Consider the following 19,626-nt stretch of genomic DNA (forward strand, 5'->3'; position numbering starts at 1 on the left):
CCTTTTAGTTAATCTTCCTAATCTGTTCCCATCAGTGAATTTTTGATTCAGGTATTGTATTTCTCATCTCTAGAATTTTCACTTCTTTGTTAATAGTTTCCATTTGTCTTTTTAGTTGTTTTCCTTTAAGTCTTTACACATATTTATAATGGCTATTTTAAAGTACTTATTGGCTAATTCTATCATCCCTGCCATTTCTGGCTTGCTCTGTTTCTATTGACTGATTTTTCTCCTGCTTATAGGACATATTTTCCTGCTTCTTTACATGTCTAGTAATTTTTGATTGATGCTGGACACTATAAACATTATATTGTGGGGTGTCTGCATTTGTTGTCATCCTTTAGAGAGTGTAGGGCTTTGTTCTAGCAGGTAGTTAATTTACTTGTGGATCAGTTAGATGCATTCAAGACTCCTTCTAAAGTTTTGTTAGGCCAGGATTAGAGCAGTCTTTAATCTAGGGCTACTTTAGCCTTATTCCTATTACATGGCCTTTATGGATGCTCCCCTCTGGCTGGCCAGACTCTACTTTATAGTATCCTGGTAGCTGTTCTTTGATGAGCCTTGTGAGGTTTCACATGAGGCAGGCACAGCTTAGTACAGTGCAAGAGATCCAACAGCTTCTTTCCAGAGCTCTTCCTCAGTGCAGCTCTCTCCTTTTCATACGTTATTTTGCAAATTTCAGTTACTTTGGTCTCTTGAACTCTGTCTCCAGCTTGGTGAGACTGCTATGCTCTCCATGGGAAGCCCTGGAAGAAGGCTGAAGTGATAGCAGATCTCATCTCATTTGTTTCCCTTCTCTCAGGGCTCACGGTCCTGTACTATCTGTTTTCCAGAGTCTGAAAAGAGTTTCTTATATTTTGTGCAGTTTTCCAGTCACTGATGATAGAAGGGCTAATCTGGTAGCAGTTACCCTGTCCTGAAAGTTGCCTACGGGAGTCTTATAAGCAATACACATTTTGATTTTAATGAAAGAATGACTTACTTTTTCCATGTCTATGAAAATGACTTAAAATCTAAGCACCCCATTTATTATGAAAACACAATTTGGAGCTTGGCAGGAGATAAGGGAAACAGATTTTTCCCATCATTTATCCAGCTGAGAAATCTTCCACACAGTTTTTCAGTAGAGAACAGTCCCTTCCCTTACCCTTTTCTCAAGTGGGATCTCTGCTGATGTTAAAATAAAAAAAAAGAAAGAATTTGAGGATTTTTAATGGTAATCAAAATCTAGGAAATTGTAAGTGTGTGCAAATTTTCCATTATACTAGATAACTCTTTCATTATTATGGGTCCATAAGGCTCAAGTCAATAATTAAGTGAAATCTTAATAGCAATAAGAAGGCTTCTCCCAGGATGAAAAACTTGATGCCCCCAAAATATTTTCTACTCTAACAAATGTCAATATTCCAGTCAACACAAGCAAATTCTTTATCAGTAAGTCCCAGGGAAAAATGAAGAAAGTTCACAGAGAATGTAATGAAAACCCGCTGAACGTCTCAGCACCAGTCCATTTTCCTCAGAAACATGGACATTCTTGCATGTTACATATTAGTAAACACGCCTCCAACAGCCCCTGAGCAACTCTAGAACCTGATATTGAATTCGGGAGTGTGCTGGTCTTACCATCTCACTGGGGTTCAGAGCAGAGCCTCCTGCCTCCTACATTCACACTGTTGGCCCTTCCAGAGACCATACACTGTACCAAAACACCTCTTTTCCAAGAACTACAGAGACAAGCATGCTGGTCCCATCTATCATATGCTGAGGGTAAATAGCAGCAGCAGGTTAAGAACAAGATGTTGGGCTTGTCTTTTCACTACAACCTTGAGAAGTTCTCCACTGTGCTCCATTTCTCTTTGCTGGATAGCCACACTTGATCTTGGCTGATTCTAAACTCCAGAAGCAACTTTTAAATGCTCAACATGTCCAGGCAAGATTAGACAGTCATTGAGCACTCACTGACTGTAGCCTCTGGACAGGAGCTGCCCGACTTCTGGGGGATGCAGCTGGGAGCAGAAATAGGCATGCCTACAGCAAACACCAGGTATCAGTTAATAATGACCAGGTCAGTCAACAGGACACACATGCTGGGTGGACTCCCACGGCTGAGCTCTCAGGAACCTGGTCAATGTTATCTAGCCCCAGTGAATTGTTCCTGAAACACAGCGATGGCCTATTTAATAGCAAATTGCAGCTTGAGGTTATTGGAAACCAAACTGGGTCAAAGAACCAAAGAATGTAGCCTGGCATTCGATGATGCAAGCTTGCCCCACGCTTATAGTTTTTCTCCACCTTTACCCTGTGACACACTCCAGGTCTCTCCCTCCCACACACTTGGAAAAATTGAGGTGGTCCCCCTGGTTGCCTAAACCCATCTCCCCAGCAGCTCCCTTGTTTTGGAAGGAGATGATAAATAAATCAAAATGCACCAAGCAGCACTTCCCCAGGCACTCGCCCCCTCCGCTGAACGTGCACCTCATCAATCACACTATTGTCTGCTTGAAAGGCGAGCCTTGTAAATGTCATATCCACTCAGGCCCAAGGAGAGGCGCATCCAAATGCAGCAAGGACTTTTAATTGGATAGTGTAATTAAACTAAAAAACCCCAGCAGACTCCCTTTGACAGGATAGATGAAGACCCCTTTTAATAGGGCTAGGAAACATATCTGTTAAAGGATGAGGCACTGCCTGCTCCTGATTGTGCTCCAGAGTGCTCTTAGGAAAAGGCAATTCAATAACTGGGGCATTTAATATGTTAGAGTCTGTTGTGTTCTGTAATCTAGCAGTACTTACCGTATTTGATCTGGAACTTATGGAATAAGTCCTTGTCAAAAAGGAAAAACACCATCTAGCTTACCGCCTAACGTCTGGAGTGCCCGGAACCTCAGGAATCACAGAGCCTGAGGAGGGGCTGGCACCTTCCTGAGCTGCAGGGCCCTGTGAGCATAAAGGCAAGCGCCTTACTTACTGGGGCCTACAGGACGCAGCACGGCCGTGGACATCCACCCCACTCACCGGGGGCTGTGGCTTTCACCCCGGGGTGGCTGACATCATCCTCGTTTCACTGTCACCCTCACAGCACTTAAAGGATATGACAAAATTCCTCGAAGTTGTCTTCTTCAGGAACCGGAATGCCTGTCACGGCCCTGTGTGTGTGTGCGTGTTTTCTCTGCTAGAACTACTGCCCCAGACAAACAGGAAGAAAAGAAAGCAGATTCAAGGTACACACTGGGACGTGCCCAAGCTGACTTTAGTAACAAACCTGAGTTCTTCTGCCACCCTCCCAGTTCTCCTTTGTTGGGGGATGCATACACGGGCGCATTCAGGGACACACACACACACACACCAGGCCTGCAGCTCTACAAGCAAAACAACAGCATTACTGGAAACACTTGAAGAGTTCATGTTTGCACAGGGCTGTCTTACCAGGACACCACAGCAATCCCTTTCAGACGGAATGCTAGTGTCCCAAGGACACGATCAGGGAACCCGGCATCCGGGTGGATCTCAAAAGTCTCTGAGATGGAGGGCTAGAGATGCAAGATTCCGACTTCCCCATCTGTAGCCTTCCAGAAACAGATGCTTTGCTTTACATACTAAAACCTCAAAGTCAGACCTTTTCTTTTTCTAGGATGAAAAAGGTTTGTTTGATGACTGCTTTTTACTCCCCCATAAAGCCTGCGTGGAACAGTGTTGCAAACCTTTGAACATTGTTAATGCTGGTCTTTCACTATGAGTTGATGAACCCATTAAGGACATGTAAGTGAATGCTTATCATTTATGAAACCTGGATACTGAATTAAACCATCAAATACCTTGAGGTTTAAATGAACACTACATAAAAGCATTTCAGCCATCAATTTGGCTATCACTTCTGGCCAGTATGAATTCTGCTGGAAAAGCTATTTTCGTGCAGATGTGGAATTCAATGGGAAAGACTGACTGGTGTACCAACATCAATCAAAATGTCGACTTCCCTGGCAGCTCTCAGCAGTGCAGCAGGTTCAAAGGTCACAGGATAAAGAAAAAGCCAAGCTCTGGTTCAGCTCTAATATCTCCTCAGTAGAAGTCTTGCAAAAGTACCCCCTTCTGTATTAGCCTTGCTTTCATTAATCTTCTTGCCATCTTCTTTAACTAGTCATGCAGAACCGCTCGATAGCAGGACGTATAATGGGGAAGGCCCCGTGCCTATTACCGCGTTAACATTCTCTTAAGCCCCAGTGCAACATTGGAGCAGGAAAGCAAAGGAAATCTGCGACTGTAGGGTGCAGTGCAGGCGATTCAATTACAGCCTGGGCTACCTGTGTACTTCTGACCTATAAAACACAAGAGGCCTTTGTGTCTAACTGGCTTGGCCATTAAGGTTGCTGAAGATCACAACAATGCTGATCTTTTCTATTTAAGCTAAATCAATGTGGACAAATCATTATTCAGTAGCTTTAATTTAATTAGTAAATTAAATACACTACTTTACAGATCTTGTCAAGTACTTATGAAAAGAAAGATTTATTTAAGTGGAAGGTCACCAATAAGCCCAGCTAATTTAACTCATAACCTTAACTGAATCTCATCTCAAATATCCAGCAGGTTCTGTTCATAAGGGCTTAACATTCTCCTGCACTTGTGGTTAACCTGTAGTCCAAAGAGCTCCTATTCTGTATCCGAACAGTGTTTTGGACAAAAAACAAAAGCAGAAACAAAACAAAAGACCAGACAAACAATCCTCCACCAACATAACCTGCATCAACAGAATCAGATTTCCTTTAAATTATACTATTGCAAGAGAACGTAATCAGGTTACCCCTATTATGTTGCTTCCTTAAGATTTCATATTATCTATACTTAATTGAGACACAGAGCTCTTTTCAGCTGTAAAGACAACAGTTACTTTATTAAGGTTTAAATCTGATTTCTTAATGATAGGCTGCTTCCTTTAAAGACTCTAAACCTGCACAACCTTCTGCTAAAACCAGCCCTGGCATGGTTGAATCTGCTACTTTCTTTAAATCTAGCCCAAGAGTCTCTGATGGGTGCTAGCTTCACAGAAAGGTTCCTGGCTTTTGTTTCAGCATTGGAATTCAAGGCTAGCACTTAAAAAGAGAGCCCACTGCATTCAAAGGCTACATCAGGACCTATGTAAGGATGGAGAGCTATTTCTCAGAGACAATTTAGCTAGGATAGTTTCTGATATGGAAACATTCTCCTCCCCTGTGTGTTGCATGCATCTTTCTTCAGCTGAAAGGAATTAAAATTAATTTATCTTTTAGAAGTTTGTGACATCTTTCAAAACAGCAAAAGGAGTGGTAAACCAGACTGAGAAATCACAGATTTGAATAATAATGGCAGCATGAAGCTTCTTTTTTTTCCTTAAATCTAGAAAGGCAGAATTTTTTCTTAATTTCTCAGGGCTTTTGAAACAGATTTTCTCAACCAACTCTTGTAAGAGTCCATATTTATATGTACAAATGCTTTTCAAGGCATGTATCTATTTAGTCATTAAGTTCCAGGTCCTTAAACACTCACAGGGACAGAGCAATAAATGTTCCCTCTGAGAACAGGGCCTAAGAGGGAGAAGCTAGGGGAAGGAAAGAGTGTCACAGAGCTGCTATTTATGGAGTATGGCTTCAGTCTGGGTCTTTCTGATTCCACAATATATGTAATTATGTGTTTCACTGCATGCGTGCTAATGCTCAGTCTCCCTGCCAAGTCAGCTATTCACATAGTTTTTGGATATAGCATCAATTAAACTTGAGTTGTGTTTCTTATGACGACCAAATTAATGGTTTGACAGTGGCTTTCTCAATAAACACTGCAAGCTGGCCATACTTGAAGGTTTGAAAAACCATTTCTTTTCTGTTCAAAATTCTGACAAACATGTCTCAAGTAAGACCGGGGACAACTTCATTATCCTCCCAACACTTAATGCCTTTTTGTAAAGAAGGCTGTTTAATAACACATCTGTGCTGTTTTCACAACTAAATTATTCCAGTTGGTCACACGTTCTAGTCTTCAGCAAGACACTTGTGCTATGAGAGATAAAAACATGAAAAAGGAAATATATTACAGAAATCAAAAACCTTATCTACTTCTAGACTCTCTCTTTATGCCATAATTCATTCAAGAAGGCCCCAAGAATAATTTTTGATGTAAACTCAGCTACAAACATATATCACTATGCTGATAAAAATCACAGGCTAAACTTATGAAATATAGTGACTTTCATTCCTTTAGTGCTGTTAAAATAACTTTTTTCTAAGGTTCAACAGACGCAAAAGATAAAAAGGGTTACCATTAATCCTTTAAAAGAAAAAAAAGCAGCAGCAGCCCCATAAATGAATTCTGTGGTCTGACAATGGTCTTGAAGACGAACTTGTAGATTAAGTTACTGAATTAATTTGATGAAGATACTGGAAATCATAAAACAAAAAAGAAACAAAAATACGCACAGCATCAAGCCTATTCATTAACTATATCTTTGGACACTTTACAACCTAAATTAGGTTGAATAACTTTTGGTTTCTAAATTCCAGCCTCTTTAAGTACAATTATAAGACAGCAAACCTTCATTGAAGATAATTATTTAGGCACTGTATTAGGGATCGAGGGCAGAAACCGGTCCCTGGGTCAACAGTGCGGCGTGGAGATGGGGGTGGGATACCTCAAATGGATGAATACAGGACAGTGTGTGAGGGGTTACACCAGAGGCAGGTGCCAACTCCGGGAGCAAAGTTACACCAGGTCTGGTGCCGGAGCGAGACTTTGAGAACTGAGTGGGTTGGGCGTGGGGAAACGGAGGTGTCCATAAGTCAGAGGGACGGTCAGGAGGGAGGTGTATTCCAGGCAGTGATAATAACAGAAGCACCGAGTTTGAGGTGTGTTTGTATACAAGTTGTTCACAATGGCCATGGCCTAAGTTCAAGATGGGAAATTATAGGCTATGAACCTGGAGTGGCCAAGGACTGTAAAGGCTCGGCTTGGTGTCAGCACGGCCCTGCGGTGCTCTGAGAACCCAGAGCTCCGAGGAGCATGGTTTGAAAAACACTGTGGTAGGAGACAGGGACTTAAGAAGCGTTTTACTAGGCAGTGTACCTCTTGGTTCAGGAAATTGTCATAGTTTCTAGATCTCTGGAGCTAGAATGAGAGGAGGAAAGTCTAAGACCCACATGTGAGGTTTTTACAAAGAATCATCCAGAAGGTGTGAAAATAAGACAAAAGACTCTCTTGCTGGACTGTCAATACTGAACGGTAGAGCCCACGTCTGCTCCGTATCCCCATGCTTGGAACTTGGCCTCACTCTCAGAGATGTGTTATCATTACTTCTTGCCCGACAAATCTCAAGAGGCACTTGGGAGGTGGTGGCCGCGCGCCTCTGCTTCCTTCCCCGCTCGGCTGCGTGTCTGCCGCCCTTTACTGTCAGTGTCTGAGTCACAGCCTTCCTTTGCACACTGAGTGTTTTGGTATGAGTGTAAGAGAAATCTGAATCCTGTTCCTAGTTCTTTCCCTGACCTTTCTGCTCCAGCTTATCCTCTACGCAACATGTAAGTGATTGCCTTTCATTTCTCAGAGACATGGGAAAATTCATAAAATGTAACTTTTCAAAGCATCCACTGAGTTCTTGGAAAGAAGCTAGAACAATGACATCTTTATTGGCCGACGAGCTGGAGTGAGGGATCGGAAAGAAGCTGTTTATCTAAAGGCAGAGAGACTCTGGCAGCCTTGGGACAAGGGCCCCAGCAGCAGGCAGTTTTCTCACCAGCCCCCTCTGGCAGCCATCTTGCAGGGCTGAGGCCTTACTGGGAGGACAGGGATGGTAGGAAGGGGTGGAGGCATAAACTTACTCCTTTCCTCATGCACCACTCAGTTCTCCTTTCTTCCTCTTCATGGGACTGAAGTCTTAAAAATGATTAATCTAAATGCTACACTTAGTTACTTAACTGCAAAAATACAATATGCCAAAACATATAACCAGATATAAGGTTTTTACTTTGCTATTTTAAGGAAAGGAGTGCCAACCCAGCAGCAATCTCTTTTGCAGGACCAGGCAAGAGTTTAATTGTGGGCTGGTAGGTCACACAGCTGCCAATAATCTGGAGAGTGTTGACACTTCCGGCATGATGGATATCTAAATCCAGTCTTCAGCTGCCATAGGAAATCCCCCAGCTTCCCTCAATCTGTCAAAGACAGAAGGCAAAGAAGGCAGGTCCAGGTCTGACTGGTCAAGTTCCCCAAATGGGAAGAGGTTGGGCACACAAAGTGAAATGAGGGCGCCGGTGAGTGCCAATTCTCAGCAGGAATCTGTCCCCATGCCACCAGCCCCGATGTTGGGGCTCCTAAAGGTCAGGAGCCAGCCTGTGAGGTTCTCTGCTGCCATCAAGAGTGAACAGGTTGGGGGCCCATGTCAGGCTCTGGGCACCATATACAATCCCATTTGATTAAAAGAAATTTCTGGTAATGAATTAAACAGACCCAAGGAAAAAAGGACACGGTGGCAATATATTCTCCGCACCCAGCACAGAGAGGGGAAGGGGGGAAGAGAGAAAGGAGACATAAATAAAAGGGACTACTCACTGGGGCTTTTTTCTTCAGCAAGGTCACAGGCACAGAGCAGGTCAGAATCGATTGAGATGGGTTTCTGCTTAATCCAAAACTTAGTGCTGGCTTTCTGATTCGTAACAGGATCTATCTCTACTTTGTCACCAGAGATACCTGTAAGGCCAAGGGGAGGACAAAAAAGAAGCCACAAGAAGTGGAAGGTGTAAGTCATTTCAGAGTAAGTCATTACAACCATTTGACCTGTTTGTAAATCCTAAACTGGATGAACACGAAGTCGCTTGCAGGGCCTTGGGGAATGCCATGGGCTTCAGACAGACACAAGGGGAAGCCACGTGGCCCACAGAAACTGCACAGTCTGGTTTCCTGGGGGCTAAGCTGGGTGGGTAGAAGGGGACAACCAAAAACTGTATAAAAAAGGCGTTAAGAAACATGCTTTCTTAGATATAACACAGATACAATATAGAGTTTACCTATATACTGTTAACCCTGCAACACTTCTATATTGTGATGAAATAAACTGTAAGGTTCATTTAAAGAACAGTTTTGATCAACAGTCTTGTTTTGTTTCTTGTTTAGAAGAACATCTGGGTTGGACAAATAAATCTGCACTAACACCTATGCTCAAATAGCTACATTACCAACGAAGAGTTTCTGATCTGGAAAAATCTTACACACTAAAAATACGAAAAGTCTCTTCCTTTCTCCGACACTAAATAATTACCCAAGCTATATTTAAAGGAAGTCACAGGAGGATCAAGGGGTCCTTTACATAAAACCTTCCAAGTCTTGGAGCCTGGTTTCAGGCTGTGGAGGTCACTGCTTCTCCACAGAGGGTGCGATCATACTGCGTATGAGCTTTACGCAACAAAGACTTTATAAGAGAAACCCAGAATGCTAATTTCTGGCACTTCAGGTTTCATTTTCAGAGCGGTGCAGGACGTAACACACTGTACAGTGACTGGGGGTGAGAGCGTGAGGAGAACAAAGGTGACGCCGGGGGGTGGAAGGTGCCCTGGGATCACTGTGCCCAGCAATGTGCTCCCCACGTTACCAAGCGGTACATGTGCAGAACTAGTCTAGGCTAGATGCTCTCTCTTCCCTGTTTTGCTGAAAATTGAGGAATCTGTTGGTGAAGTGAGACAGAAACCTTCAGTATGCCTTCCAGAGTGGGCCCCAGATGGAATCTTGAAAGTAATTAATTTTTAGGCCATAGTTTAAGGGTCGGGGTCAAAGTGAAAAAAAAAAAAAAGCAAAATCAAGTAAGGAGAAAACAGAAGAATTAATTAAAACCATCAAATGTACATACTGCAACAGAAAAGACGATCAGAGTTAACATAGTTTCCCCTAGGGATCACACTCAGAAATTTTTCCATACAATGTGAGACGACTTACTAGGTCAAAAGAAAAAGCAGATCAAAGACACGCCTCAATGGAAAATGAAAACAAAAATAAAAACACCCCACAGTGACAGTAGTCTGAGAGCAAATTTAAAATTAAAGAACAAATTCAAACAAAATTCTAGTGATGGGGTCGGCCACAGGCTCCATTCACGCCTATCGTGTTTTAGGCACACAGAAATCCTCAACAGCAGCCAGACAGAGGCAGGAGGCTGCGGACGCACCGCCACCGAGTCTCATCTGCTGTCTTCAGAGGGGACAACGCGGTACGTTGCTTAACTCTGGTCATTACTGTGCGATCTTTGGAAAAGATGAACAATTGGTATTCTTTTTTTTATTAATTGAATGCTGGAATTTGTCATTAGACATCTTTCAGGAGCACCATATTTCAATTAGGCTTAATGTCAGAAGTCCAACTGACTGGATGTTCAGGTCTAGGTGATTTCAGGAGGGCAAGAATATATCAGGAGACCAATTTTATTACATTTCACTTAAAATAGATTACGACTACCCAGTTACACTCTTCCCTCCAATTTGGTCATTAATTGTTAAAGATCTGGACATTTCTACAGTTCCCTGGAAGAGGAGAAGTGCTTATGCCATGGTTGTTGGTAGCAAGTATTTTTTTTTTGTCCCTCTTCCTTCTGCTTCTCATATTGACATTTGTAAAAGTCAGAACAAGCAGAGCAAAATAAATGTGCGTCTCTCTTATGTGGAATAAACCCTGCCCCACATTCCTTTCTCAGAAGGAGGGAGGAAAAAAATAATCACTGGAGAGACACGGTTTTAAAATTTTGTTCTACGGCCCTGCAACTCCTGAAGCCGTAGTCAGTCAATATTGTTAATGTACCTTGTTAATTTGATAGGATTTGTCAGGTAACTCCACTGGAAAATTATATAAAACTGTTCCAGATGAAAAGATGATAGTGACATGAATTAAAGTGATAGAACAATAGTGGAATATAAACCAGAAATGACACCCAAAGTGGCTGTTGATTTATTGCCGCACTGAGTTTGGTTCTGGGCTCCCATGTATATTAGTGCTACAAATCTGGGTCCATTTAGCAGAGGGACGCTCATACATACATCACTAGCTCCTGCTCCAAGCCAAGGTCACTCCCCATTGCATCAATCTTTTCAACAGAGCCTACTTCACAAAGCAGGACTTCTGTAACCATCTCAGATGTAACAGACTCCCGTGTCCTCTTTCATCTTTCTTTTATCATGTAAAGTACACTTTAACTTCTATTATTTTTATCTGCAAATTGTTACTGCATAGTTCATCCATTACAGGCTGTATCTCTGCATCAGTTGCCTAAGCTCTGCATGGCCGCAAGAATGCTTTCCCAATGACACCCTTTTCTGGGGTTATTGTGCAGTCACTGTTCATGGAGAGGAACCCCAATTCTGGGGCCTAGGGATGAAGATGTGGGAGATGAATGATTTAGGTTCAAGATGAGCAGACAGGTGGAACACCTTTTAAACAACTGGTTTGTTCCAAAAAAGTTGCCTGTAAATCAGATTTTTTCTGAATCAAATCACATTTTCCCGTTGCCTTCTGGTTCCAGACATACTTTACGTTCATTTTGGATTGATCTGCAATTGGCAGGGGCTCCCAACACTTTTTTTTTAAGTTTCTCTACCCTGCAGGCTTTCAGTCAAGTAGTTAATGATCTGTAAAACACTCGCTGCCCAGAGGAGTCACCACTTAGAGGAATCTGTAAGGGAATCCTTCCTGATGGGAAAAATCCTTTTGTACATTAAATAATCTCATCCTACTTGAGATGTGTGTGTGTCTCAGCTTCTGAGCACAGGGCACATGGTCCCACAGGACCCTCTTTGCTCTTGCTGGACAAGTGGCAGCCCTCTGCTTCTAGTCCGGGAGGGCCGGAGGTAGTCCACCATCCAAGCTCATTTTCTTGAGCACACCCAGACCCCACTGCTGAAGACAGTCTGTAGAATTCAGCCTGGGAACAAACAGAAAGCTCTTCTGTCCCTGGCCTGGGAGTTCAAGGTCTCCTTAGTTAGAAGGAAGAGGCAACCTGGTGGAAAGGAGACCAGTTAGAAGGCTGGTGCCACAGTCCAGGCCATGGGCAAAGAGGAGTGAACATTAACTGGCACCAACTATTGTTAGAAATCTTTTGTGTGACCTGATGAGAATCTTGCAACATCTGTATGAAATTGGTTATATTTATCCCTATTTTACAGACGAGGAAACGGAAACACGAGGAGGTAAGTAACTTGCCAAGATCACACAGCTAAAAAGTGGCAAAGCTGGAATTTGAAGCAAGCCAGGAATCTGGTTCCAGGATCTGTTCTCTGAGCCACCACACTATTCTGCAAGAAGTGCACTAGGTTTTAGGTGACTGCCCCCCCACAGAGGTGAAGGCACAGGTGTGAGGCTGGGGAGCTCTTCCGTAGAGGAGCCACTTCACACCCACAACTCCGGCTCCCTCGAGTTCTGCACGCCTCATTCAGTCACATCAGCACGACGTGGTAAGAACCTCTGCCAAACTAACCTGCACTCTCCTCCCTCAATTTTCACCAAGAAACAGATAAAAATTCAACTGTGCCAACAAATGTGCACCTACTTTTTGCTCAGACACGACAAAATGGAGCACTAAATCCTATCAATATGCTACTTTTGTGACCACTGAGTGTGGTTTTGATTCCCTTGGCTAAAGCTTCTGCGTCAAGTCGTTGAAGGAAAGGCAGAGGCAGTCCTTAAGTGTCACTTACACACCACTTTTAAGTAATTAAAGTTACAAACATACGTCCAAGAAAACAAGGGAAATTGGCTTTTTTAACTTTATATTTCTCTGACTTAAATGGCCAACCACAGAAGAACAGCTAATCCAAGCATGATGGAATCAACACAACCGTGAACAGCTGCACATAAGAAAAGCTTTGACTTGGAAAACTTCTAATGACACTAAGTGAAGAGGATAGGAGAGATATTTATGGGAAAGGGATCAAAAGGGTACGTAACAAACCGATCCCAGCGATCAGCTCTGGCTAGGGGGACTACATTCCTTTCCTTTTCTGTATTTTTCCAAAACAAATTTTCACCAAAAGTAAGAACCAACATTTGAGAAGTTGACATGTTTTTGGTTTCCACTTCGAAATGCAGTAACTGACAATCACGAGGGTGATCCTACCCCGGAGAAGGCTTCCATGTAGCAGTCCTGGCGTACCAAGGGGACGAGCGGCACTACGCCCACCCCAGTGCCACTCCCACAAACAGTGGTGCCGGCAGGGGCCATCCTACAAGCTAAGGCGGGTGGGGAAGAAGAGAGATGAGGACTGGCCTGAGTGGCTAGGGGCATCCCCTCCCTCCAGAAGGAAGGGAGGCCATCTGTCTCCTTTACCGGCCCTCCTCCCCTGCCCACTTATCCACAGCCATCCGTCACGACCTTTTCATGCTCCCACTTCTGACAGCTTCCAGATACAGTGAGTCAAACGTCACTGGAAGCAAACTATCACACCAACTGTCAAAGGCAGAAAACATTGCCTGATTGCTGTCCTACGTCTATGCCAGCCTATAAATCTTTCCTTAACAAGACAGCTCAAAATAAACAAAAATGCAACTCTAATGTACATACAACTCCAGGGAAACTACTTGTCTGAGGCTTTAGGGTTATCACACAGAGACCCTTGTTTGTTTTACTTAACCAAGAGATTTCCATAACAGGAGACTAGCAGTGTATATCACCTTCTGCTAACAGACTGGGGACCTACTTCGGGCAGCCCATGCTCAGTCCTTTTGTGTACAGCGATGTTTTGAGAGCTTACCAGACCTCTATCAGGAAGGCGGTAGTAGCCCATGGTATTTTTAAAGGTAGTAGTGCAGACAGGTTAGGGATAGGAGCTTTGCAGAGTTCTCAATAAAATCGGTGATGTTGGGCAAGTCTGCTGTAAAATGCTGCTGATAGTATCTACCACACGGGCTTATTGTGAGGGTTGACATAAGACTTGTAAGGTGCTTGGAATAGTGCTTAATACATAGCTAGTGACCTAAACTATTTCTCATACTATTATTATCAAGGAGTCGGGCACTGGGGTAAGGGATGTGACATAGACCCAGTGAGGAGGGTCAGGACGGGGGAGCTCAGGGAGCCAGGGGCGGGATGTGAACAAGGGACCTAGCTGGCCTTAGCCTGGGGGTGTGGAGAGATTCTCTCTGGGACCTGCTTTGCACCTCAGAATTGGAAGCACCATGATCTAGAAGGACTGTCCAGCTGGACAGACCAACGCCCCCATCCCCATGAATCCTTGCAATAACCTCCCATCACTAAGTGCCATCGAGCCTACATCCTTCCTGCAACCTCCAAGCTCAATACAACATCAGGAAGAATTCTCACACCTGGAGCTGTGCAAACATTTATGTTAGGAACCCCTGTCCTACAAGGTCTGCAGGTCACTAACTGGGAGATCTTGATTTTGCCAGCACATTCCCACTGGTTTCATCCTGGGCAAAGTCCCTTCTCCCTCGGTGAGCCTGAGCTTCCTCCTTTGTAAAATGGGCTAACAACAGTATCAACTCCCACAGTGCCATGACGATGGGATGGCATAAGCATGTAGAAATGTAGCACAGAGCCTGGTAAATGGTAAGGACTCAGTCGTTCCTAAAATTATTTTTAAAGGTGAACCTCAGAAAGGTGAAATGATGTACCTGCCCAAGGTGAATCAAATTAGTAAATGGCAAGGTTGGGGTTGCAGCCTGGCACTGAGACTAGTGTGTGTTCTGACCCGTCAGCTGTTTCCTATTATCCCAGAGGCGCATGCCTGACTCTCAAGAGGCACAGCTCCCCTAAGACACACTTGAAATGCCCTTCTAAGCTAACACTCCAGTTTGGCAGAAATTAGGGCATTTAACATTCCATGCCTCAGTGTGTTTCCTGAGTTATTGTTTATTTGCTCAGACATCATGAGCTGTGGTTCATTCATCAATTTCCTACAACTTTGAATCTAAGATTACAAAAGCCCCGCTGTTGTTAAATCCTGGAGTGCTTTTTATACAATTCTACAATCCTCCTGTCTCCAGGTTACCCAGAGCCTATGAAAGACTGGAAAAACCCCCAGGGAGAGCTGCTGAACAACTCTCTGCCAGAGTGGATTTTGCTGAATCTACAGAGCCAATCGATAGCATCCACAGCAGCCGGAGAAGTCTTTGAAACTTGTTTGAATTTACACACAGGATCAGACACACAGGCAGTTCAGGCTTAATGAGACCTCAGAGATAACTTAGTCTGGGGCTTTCATTCTCTGTATGAAGAAATTGAGGCTCAGGGTGGGGATATGATATGACTTGTCTGATGTCACCCATTAATGACAGAGCTGTAGCCATAATTCACATCCCCATACTACCAGGCTGGGGCTTAAATAGCCCAGGCTTCCTGTCTCACTATGCATTATGTTTGTAGAGCAGGTATATTCACAGAGATCAAATGCATTACAGTATAAAAAGCACTGCCTTCAGCAATATGTGAGGGACCTAAAGTAGATGACAAAATCATATCTTGGTCACAATTACAATGAGACTCGGTGGGGCTTCACATTCTTGAGATCAAGTGGGATAATGCGCCCCAGGATGACCGGTTCCCTTCAAGAGGCTAACCACCCAGAACTGTTTGGGAACCAAAGCTAAAAGCTGCCAATTCCAACATGTGGTTGCTTAGAAACTCAGTGACAAGTCAGAGTGTACTTGGCTAGACCATTATCCTTGGAATGTGAACTAAAGGGAGGCCTGAACCTGAACAGGACCGTGAGTGTCAGTGGCGCTAGGCAGAGCACGGGCACAAGGGCAGAGCTTACTCAGTGAGACCTGGCACTGCTAATCCCCTAACACCTGGCCCCACGTGAGGGCTAAGTTCTCTCTGCAGAGAAGGCAGGACAAAGATTTTGTACCAGCGGACTTAGATTCCCGAACTTTACTCTGGGTAAACAGATAATGAACTTACCACATCAGGAAGCAGTAATGCCATTTCCCGAGAGAGTTTACAGTATCACCTGTGGAGTGGGGGAAAGTCAGATCTCCCTCATGTGCAGGCCCTGGTACACGGCTAGAGCTCAAATGTCAAGGTTGAGCACATGGTAAAAAGAATACAGAACCTTCAGGAACTCTCACGTATCCTAGTCCCAGCAGTTCCACTATGCTGGTGGGAAGAGTTCTCAACTCTTTCCAATTCTTAAATCTTTCTCAGCCATCTGAGGAACCTGACGTATTATCATAAGGAAGCCTGGATTACTCAACAGGAATTCTCAAAAGGTTAGATCTGGGAACAGAAAATCAGAGGAAGGTATGCAGTTAGAAAAATACCCAAGAGTGTTCCAACATTCGCTGTCAGGCGATTTTCCTTCAACCCGATCACTACACTAAGCACTCCCGTGGTAAAGGAGTTTTCTGGAGGCAGTCTTCATAGTAGAGGTGACCTTGAACAACATGGGTTTGAGCTGCACAGATCCACTTATACACAGGTTTTTCTCAATAAATATAATGGAAAAATGTTTGGAGATTCACAACCATTTAAAAAAACATTCTTTTCTCTAGCTTTATTGTAAGAATACAGCACCTAATACATATTAACATACTAAATATATGTTTATTAACTGTTTATGTTATCAGTAAGGCATCCGGTCAATGGTGAGCTAAGTTTTAGGGGAGTCAAAGTTATATGTGGATTTTTGACTGTGCAGGGGGGCTGGAACCCCCAACCCCCATGTTGTTCAAGGGTCAGCTGCATTTGTTTTGCAATTTCATAAATTCATTAGTATTCACTAAACTCTTTTCAAAATTTTGGTTCAGGTGTTGTCATGATAGGGACAGAACAATCATTTAATGTTAGAATTGCCATCCTCAAATTACTCAGTTGGTCCAGGGATTTTGGAGTTAAGTGTGGTACATGTCTCCTCATGGTCATTTTAGCATCTCTGAATAGAGAAGGGTATCTCCTTGGCATTCAGTAAGAAAATGAAACAAAAGATGTGGAAGGAAGATCAGTCCACTTCCTAAGAATAAGCATTTTCAGATTATTGGAATTATCTGAATTATACTCCACAGGTACCTCACTGGAAAATAACTGGGGCCAACACTTTATTCATATAGCCACACAGAACTACTTTTAGCATCAGAGTGAGCCTGAGGAGTAATAAAGTCCAGGCCACAGCTGTTTGCTTTCGCTCACTTAGTCTTGCATTGTTAATGTGTTTCTTAAGTCTGTATATGTTGTGTATTAAAACATGGCACTGTAATAAAGTCTTCCATGAGCGCTGGCTTGTAGGTATTGACTAGGGGGTGAAATAATAGCTGCAATAGAACAGACAACTAGGGAAGACAATAGATAAATATGCTGCCTTTCATCATGCTCAGGCCCAGTGCAGACATTTTTAATCAATCACAGAGTTCCTTTATGTTGCCCTCAGACGCAGCTCAAAATGCTGGCTCAGCATATGGCTCTGGGCAGCCATTACAAACTTGACGGGAGTCAGTTTCTGAGATGAAACCTCTTTGCCTTCTCCATAATACGTGATGCTGCATTTGGTACTTTTGATAACTAACTCTATGATCACAAGTGTTAGGATTACACATATGGATTGTTTTATGAAGAGATAATGCAGGTAACCATGGAACCTTTCAGTAGGTTATTTCATAATATAGTCTTTATCTGTAAATCCTACACACAATCTGTATATCTTACACAGAATCAGGTTATTTAAGCAATTTTTCCACAGATGGAGTTCATGGTATATTAAGTATTCGGTAACATGTCCCTGTGCCAAGGGGATGGTCTATATGGATGGATAATAAAGTGAATGAATCAACTCAGCACCAGGGGCACAGGTAAAGCACTTCTCAGCCTGGGACCCTGTGTTGGGAAAACCTGCCTGACCTGCCTGGTCAATAAAAACAAGACTTTGACAAAGAGATAAAAAGCAAGAAAGTCCTTTGATTACTGGGAGGTTGCATTTTCCAAACCCCACAATTAAGGGGAGATTCTGAGCCCGAAAGTCTGGGATGAGGTCAGGGACTTGGTGATGCAGGGTCAATCCACTGCTTTAAGGTACTACATAAATGGGAGGTAATATGGTGCTGTCTTGACCCTCTCTGCTTTGTTTCTTCCGTGGGCTCTGTGCAGCCCCTTGGCTGGTGCATCATAATTCAGCTTCTGCCAGCTAACACTTACTGGTAGTCTACTGTGGACTTCCTGATCGAGGCTGGCATTTACCATCTGAGCTTTTTACCAATAAGCCAGCTTTGGCATGTCTGGGTAGCCCACACACCTTACAGCCTAATCCTATGGGCAGGCACACTGGATTAGGCACATGGGAGACCAAGTTAATGCAAATAGCCTCAACCTGGTATACGCTAAAGCAAAGTCTACACTTAAGGGCATCTGTACTTTTAGGCCCAACAATATTCCAAGGATGTTTTCCAGATACAGGAATGGTTGGATATGACAGCTTTGTTTGGCAAACTTTCCTGGCTGGTTTGGCAAATGGATTTCAACCTAAGAACCAACTCCAATTGATCGGTAGGGGTTGCTTACAGGGCAGTGTTGGAAAGGACTCTGAGGCCAGGTAGAGGCCCAGAGGGAAGAAGTGCGGTGGCCGACCAGCACCGTGAGCGGAGAAGGACCAGCAGACCCCTGCCTGCCACGCTCGCATTGCTCTCCAAAAGCTGGGGTAGGGGGAAGAGGGAGGGATCTGCAGAACTATCTGAACTGGCCAACTACATGTAATCACTTCCTTGCGAAGGCACGTTATTAATGACTAAAGCATCTGTGGCGTGATGGATTGGGTCTGGCATCCGGGATTTGATTTCAGTCCCAGTTCTGCTACTGGGACTGGATATCCCACTATAGATCCTGATGGCTGAAGGGGAGGAAAAGAAAGTTAGTACTTACTAAGTAATAGCAACGTGCCAGTAAACAGTAAGTGCTTTACATACACTGCATTATTTCATTAACTCCTTCAAGCCTCACTTTTCTCAGTCATGAAATGGGAATAATGTCACCAGTGTACCATGTGGATAAAATAAGATAATGGGGCTGAAGACTCAGTGGGTACTGTAAATTGTTCTAGAACTATACAGTGTCAGTGTAGTGATGATTAGCATTCAAGGCATAACACAGCAGTTAGACACAGGCCTCCGCCTCAGAGTCTTGGGCTCTGATCCTAGCTTCATTACTTGCCTAGATTTTTCCCCTATACCCCAGTTTCCTCATATACAAAATGGAGATAATACCAGTACTCTCTAACAGCAGTGATATGACTACAGGAGACAATGCACGTAAGAGCTATCAGCAGAGTGCTGCGCACGTAGTAAGTACTTGACAAGAGGTAACTGCTTTTAAAAATTATAATTCTTTCTGATCTTTTAAAATAATATTACTTTAAAAGATCCGATTGTTGCCATAGCTTTCATTAATAGATTCCAGTAAAGTTTTTCAACTGTAGAAAAGTCTGATAGAAAATCGGTTTAAGTTTGGGTCTTGCAGATCCAAGTATGAGGCTCTCATCCTGACTTTCTCAGAAGCCAATGGCAGACGGTAAAGCTGGAGCATCGGCCGCCACTATCTGGTCAGAAGGCGAGAGCAGCTGTGACGGCACCGCAGGGCTTGGGAATTCCGATCCTCCACTGTGTGCTTGCAGGTACCACTGACTGAGTGGATGGGTC

The 19,626-nt window shown here is 43.5% G+C and overlaps 1 protein-coding gene across 7 annotated transcripts in view; it reads right to left on the reverse strand.

The window, feature by feature from the left end:
• The window catches only part of MAPKAP1 (MAPK associated protein 1), a 232,540-nt gene that overhangs the window by 15,897 nt on the left and 197,017 nt on the right, over positions 1-19,626 (reverse strand). For 6 of the 7 annotated variants that reach the window (XM_057499032.1, XM_057499029.1, XM_057499026.1 and 3 more), the window contains one exon: positions 8,569-8,706. In XM_057499032.1, coding sequence (XP_057355015.1) covers positions 8,569-8,706 — 138 coding nt within the window. Of the gene's footprint in view, positions 1-7,744; positions 8,172-8,568; positions 8,707-19,626 lie in introns of those variants that run through there. The other variant, XM_057499031.1, reaches the window with a different exon arrangement.

Source organism: Manis pentadactyla, chromosome 3 (assembly GCF_030020395.1).
Source record: "Manis pentadactyla isolate mManPen7 chromosome 3, mManPen7.hap1, whole genome shotgun sequence".
Taxonomy (NCBI): Eukaryota; Metazoa; Chordata; class Mammalia; order Pholidota; family Manidae; genus Manis; species Manis pentadactyla.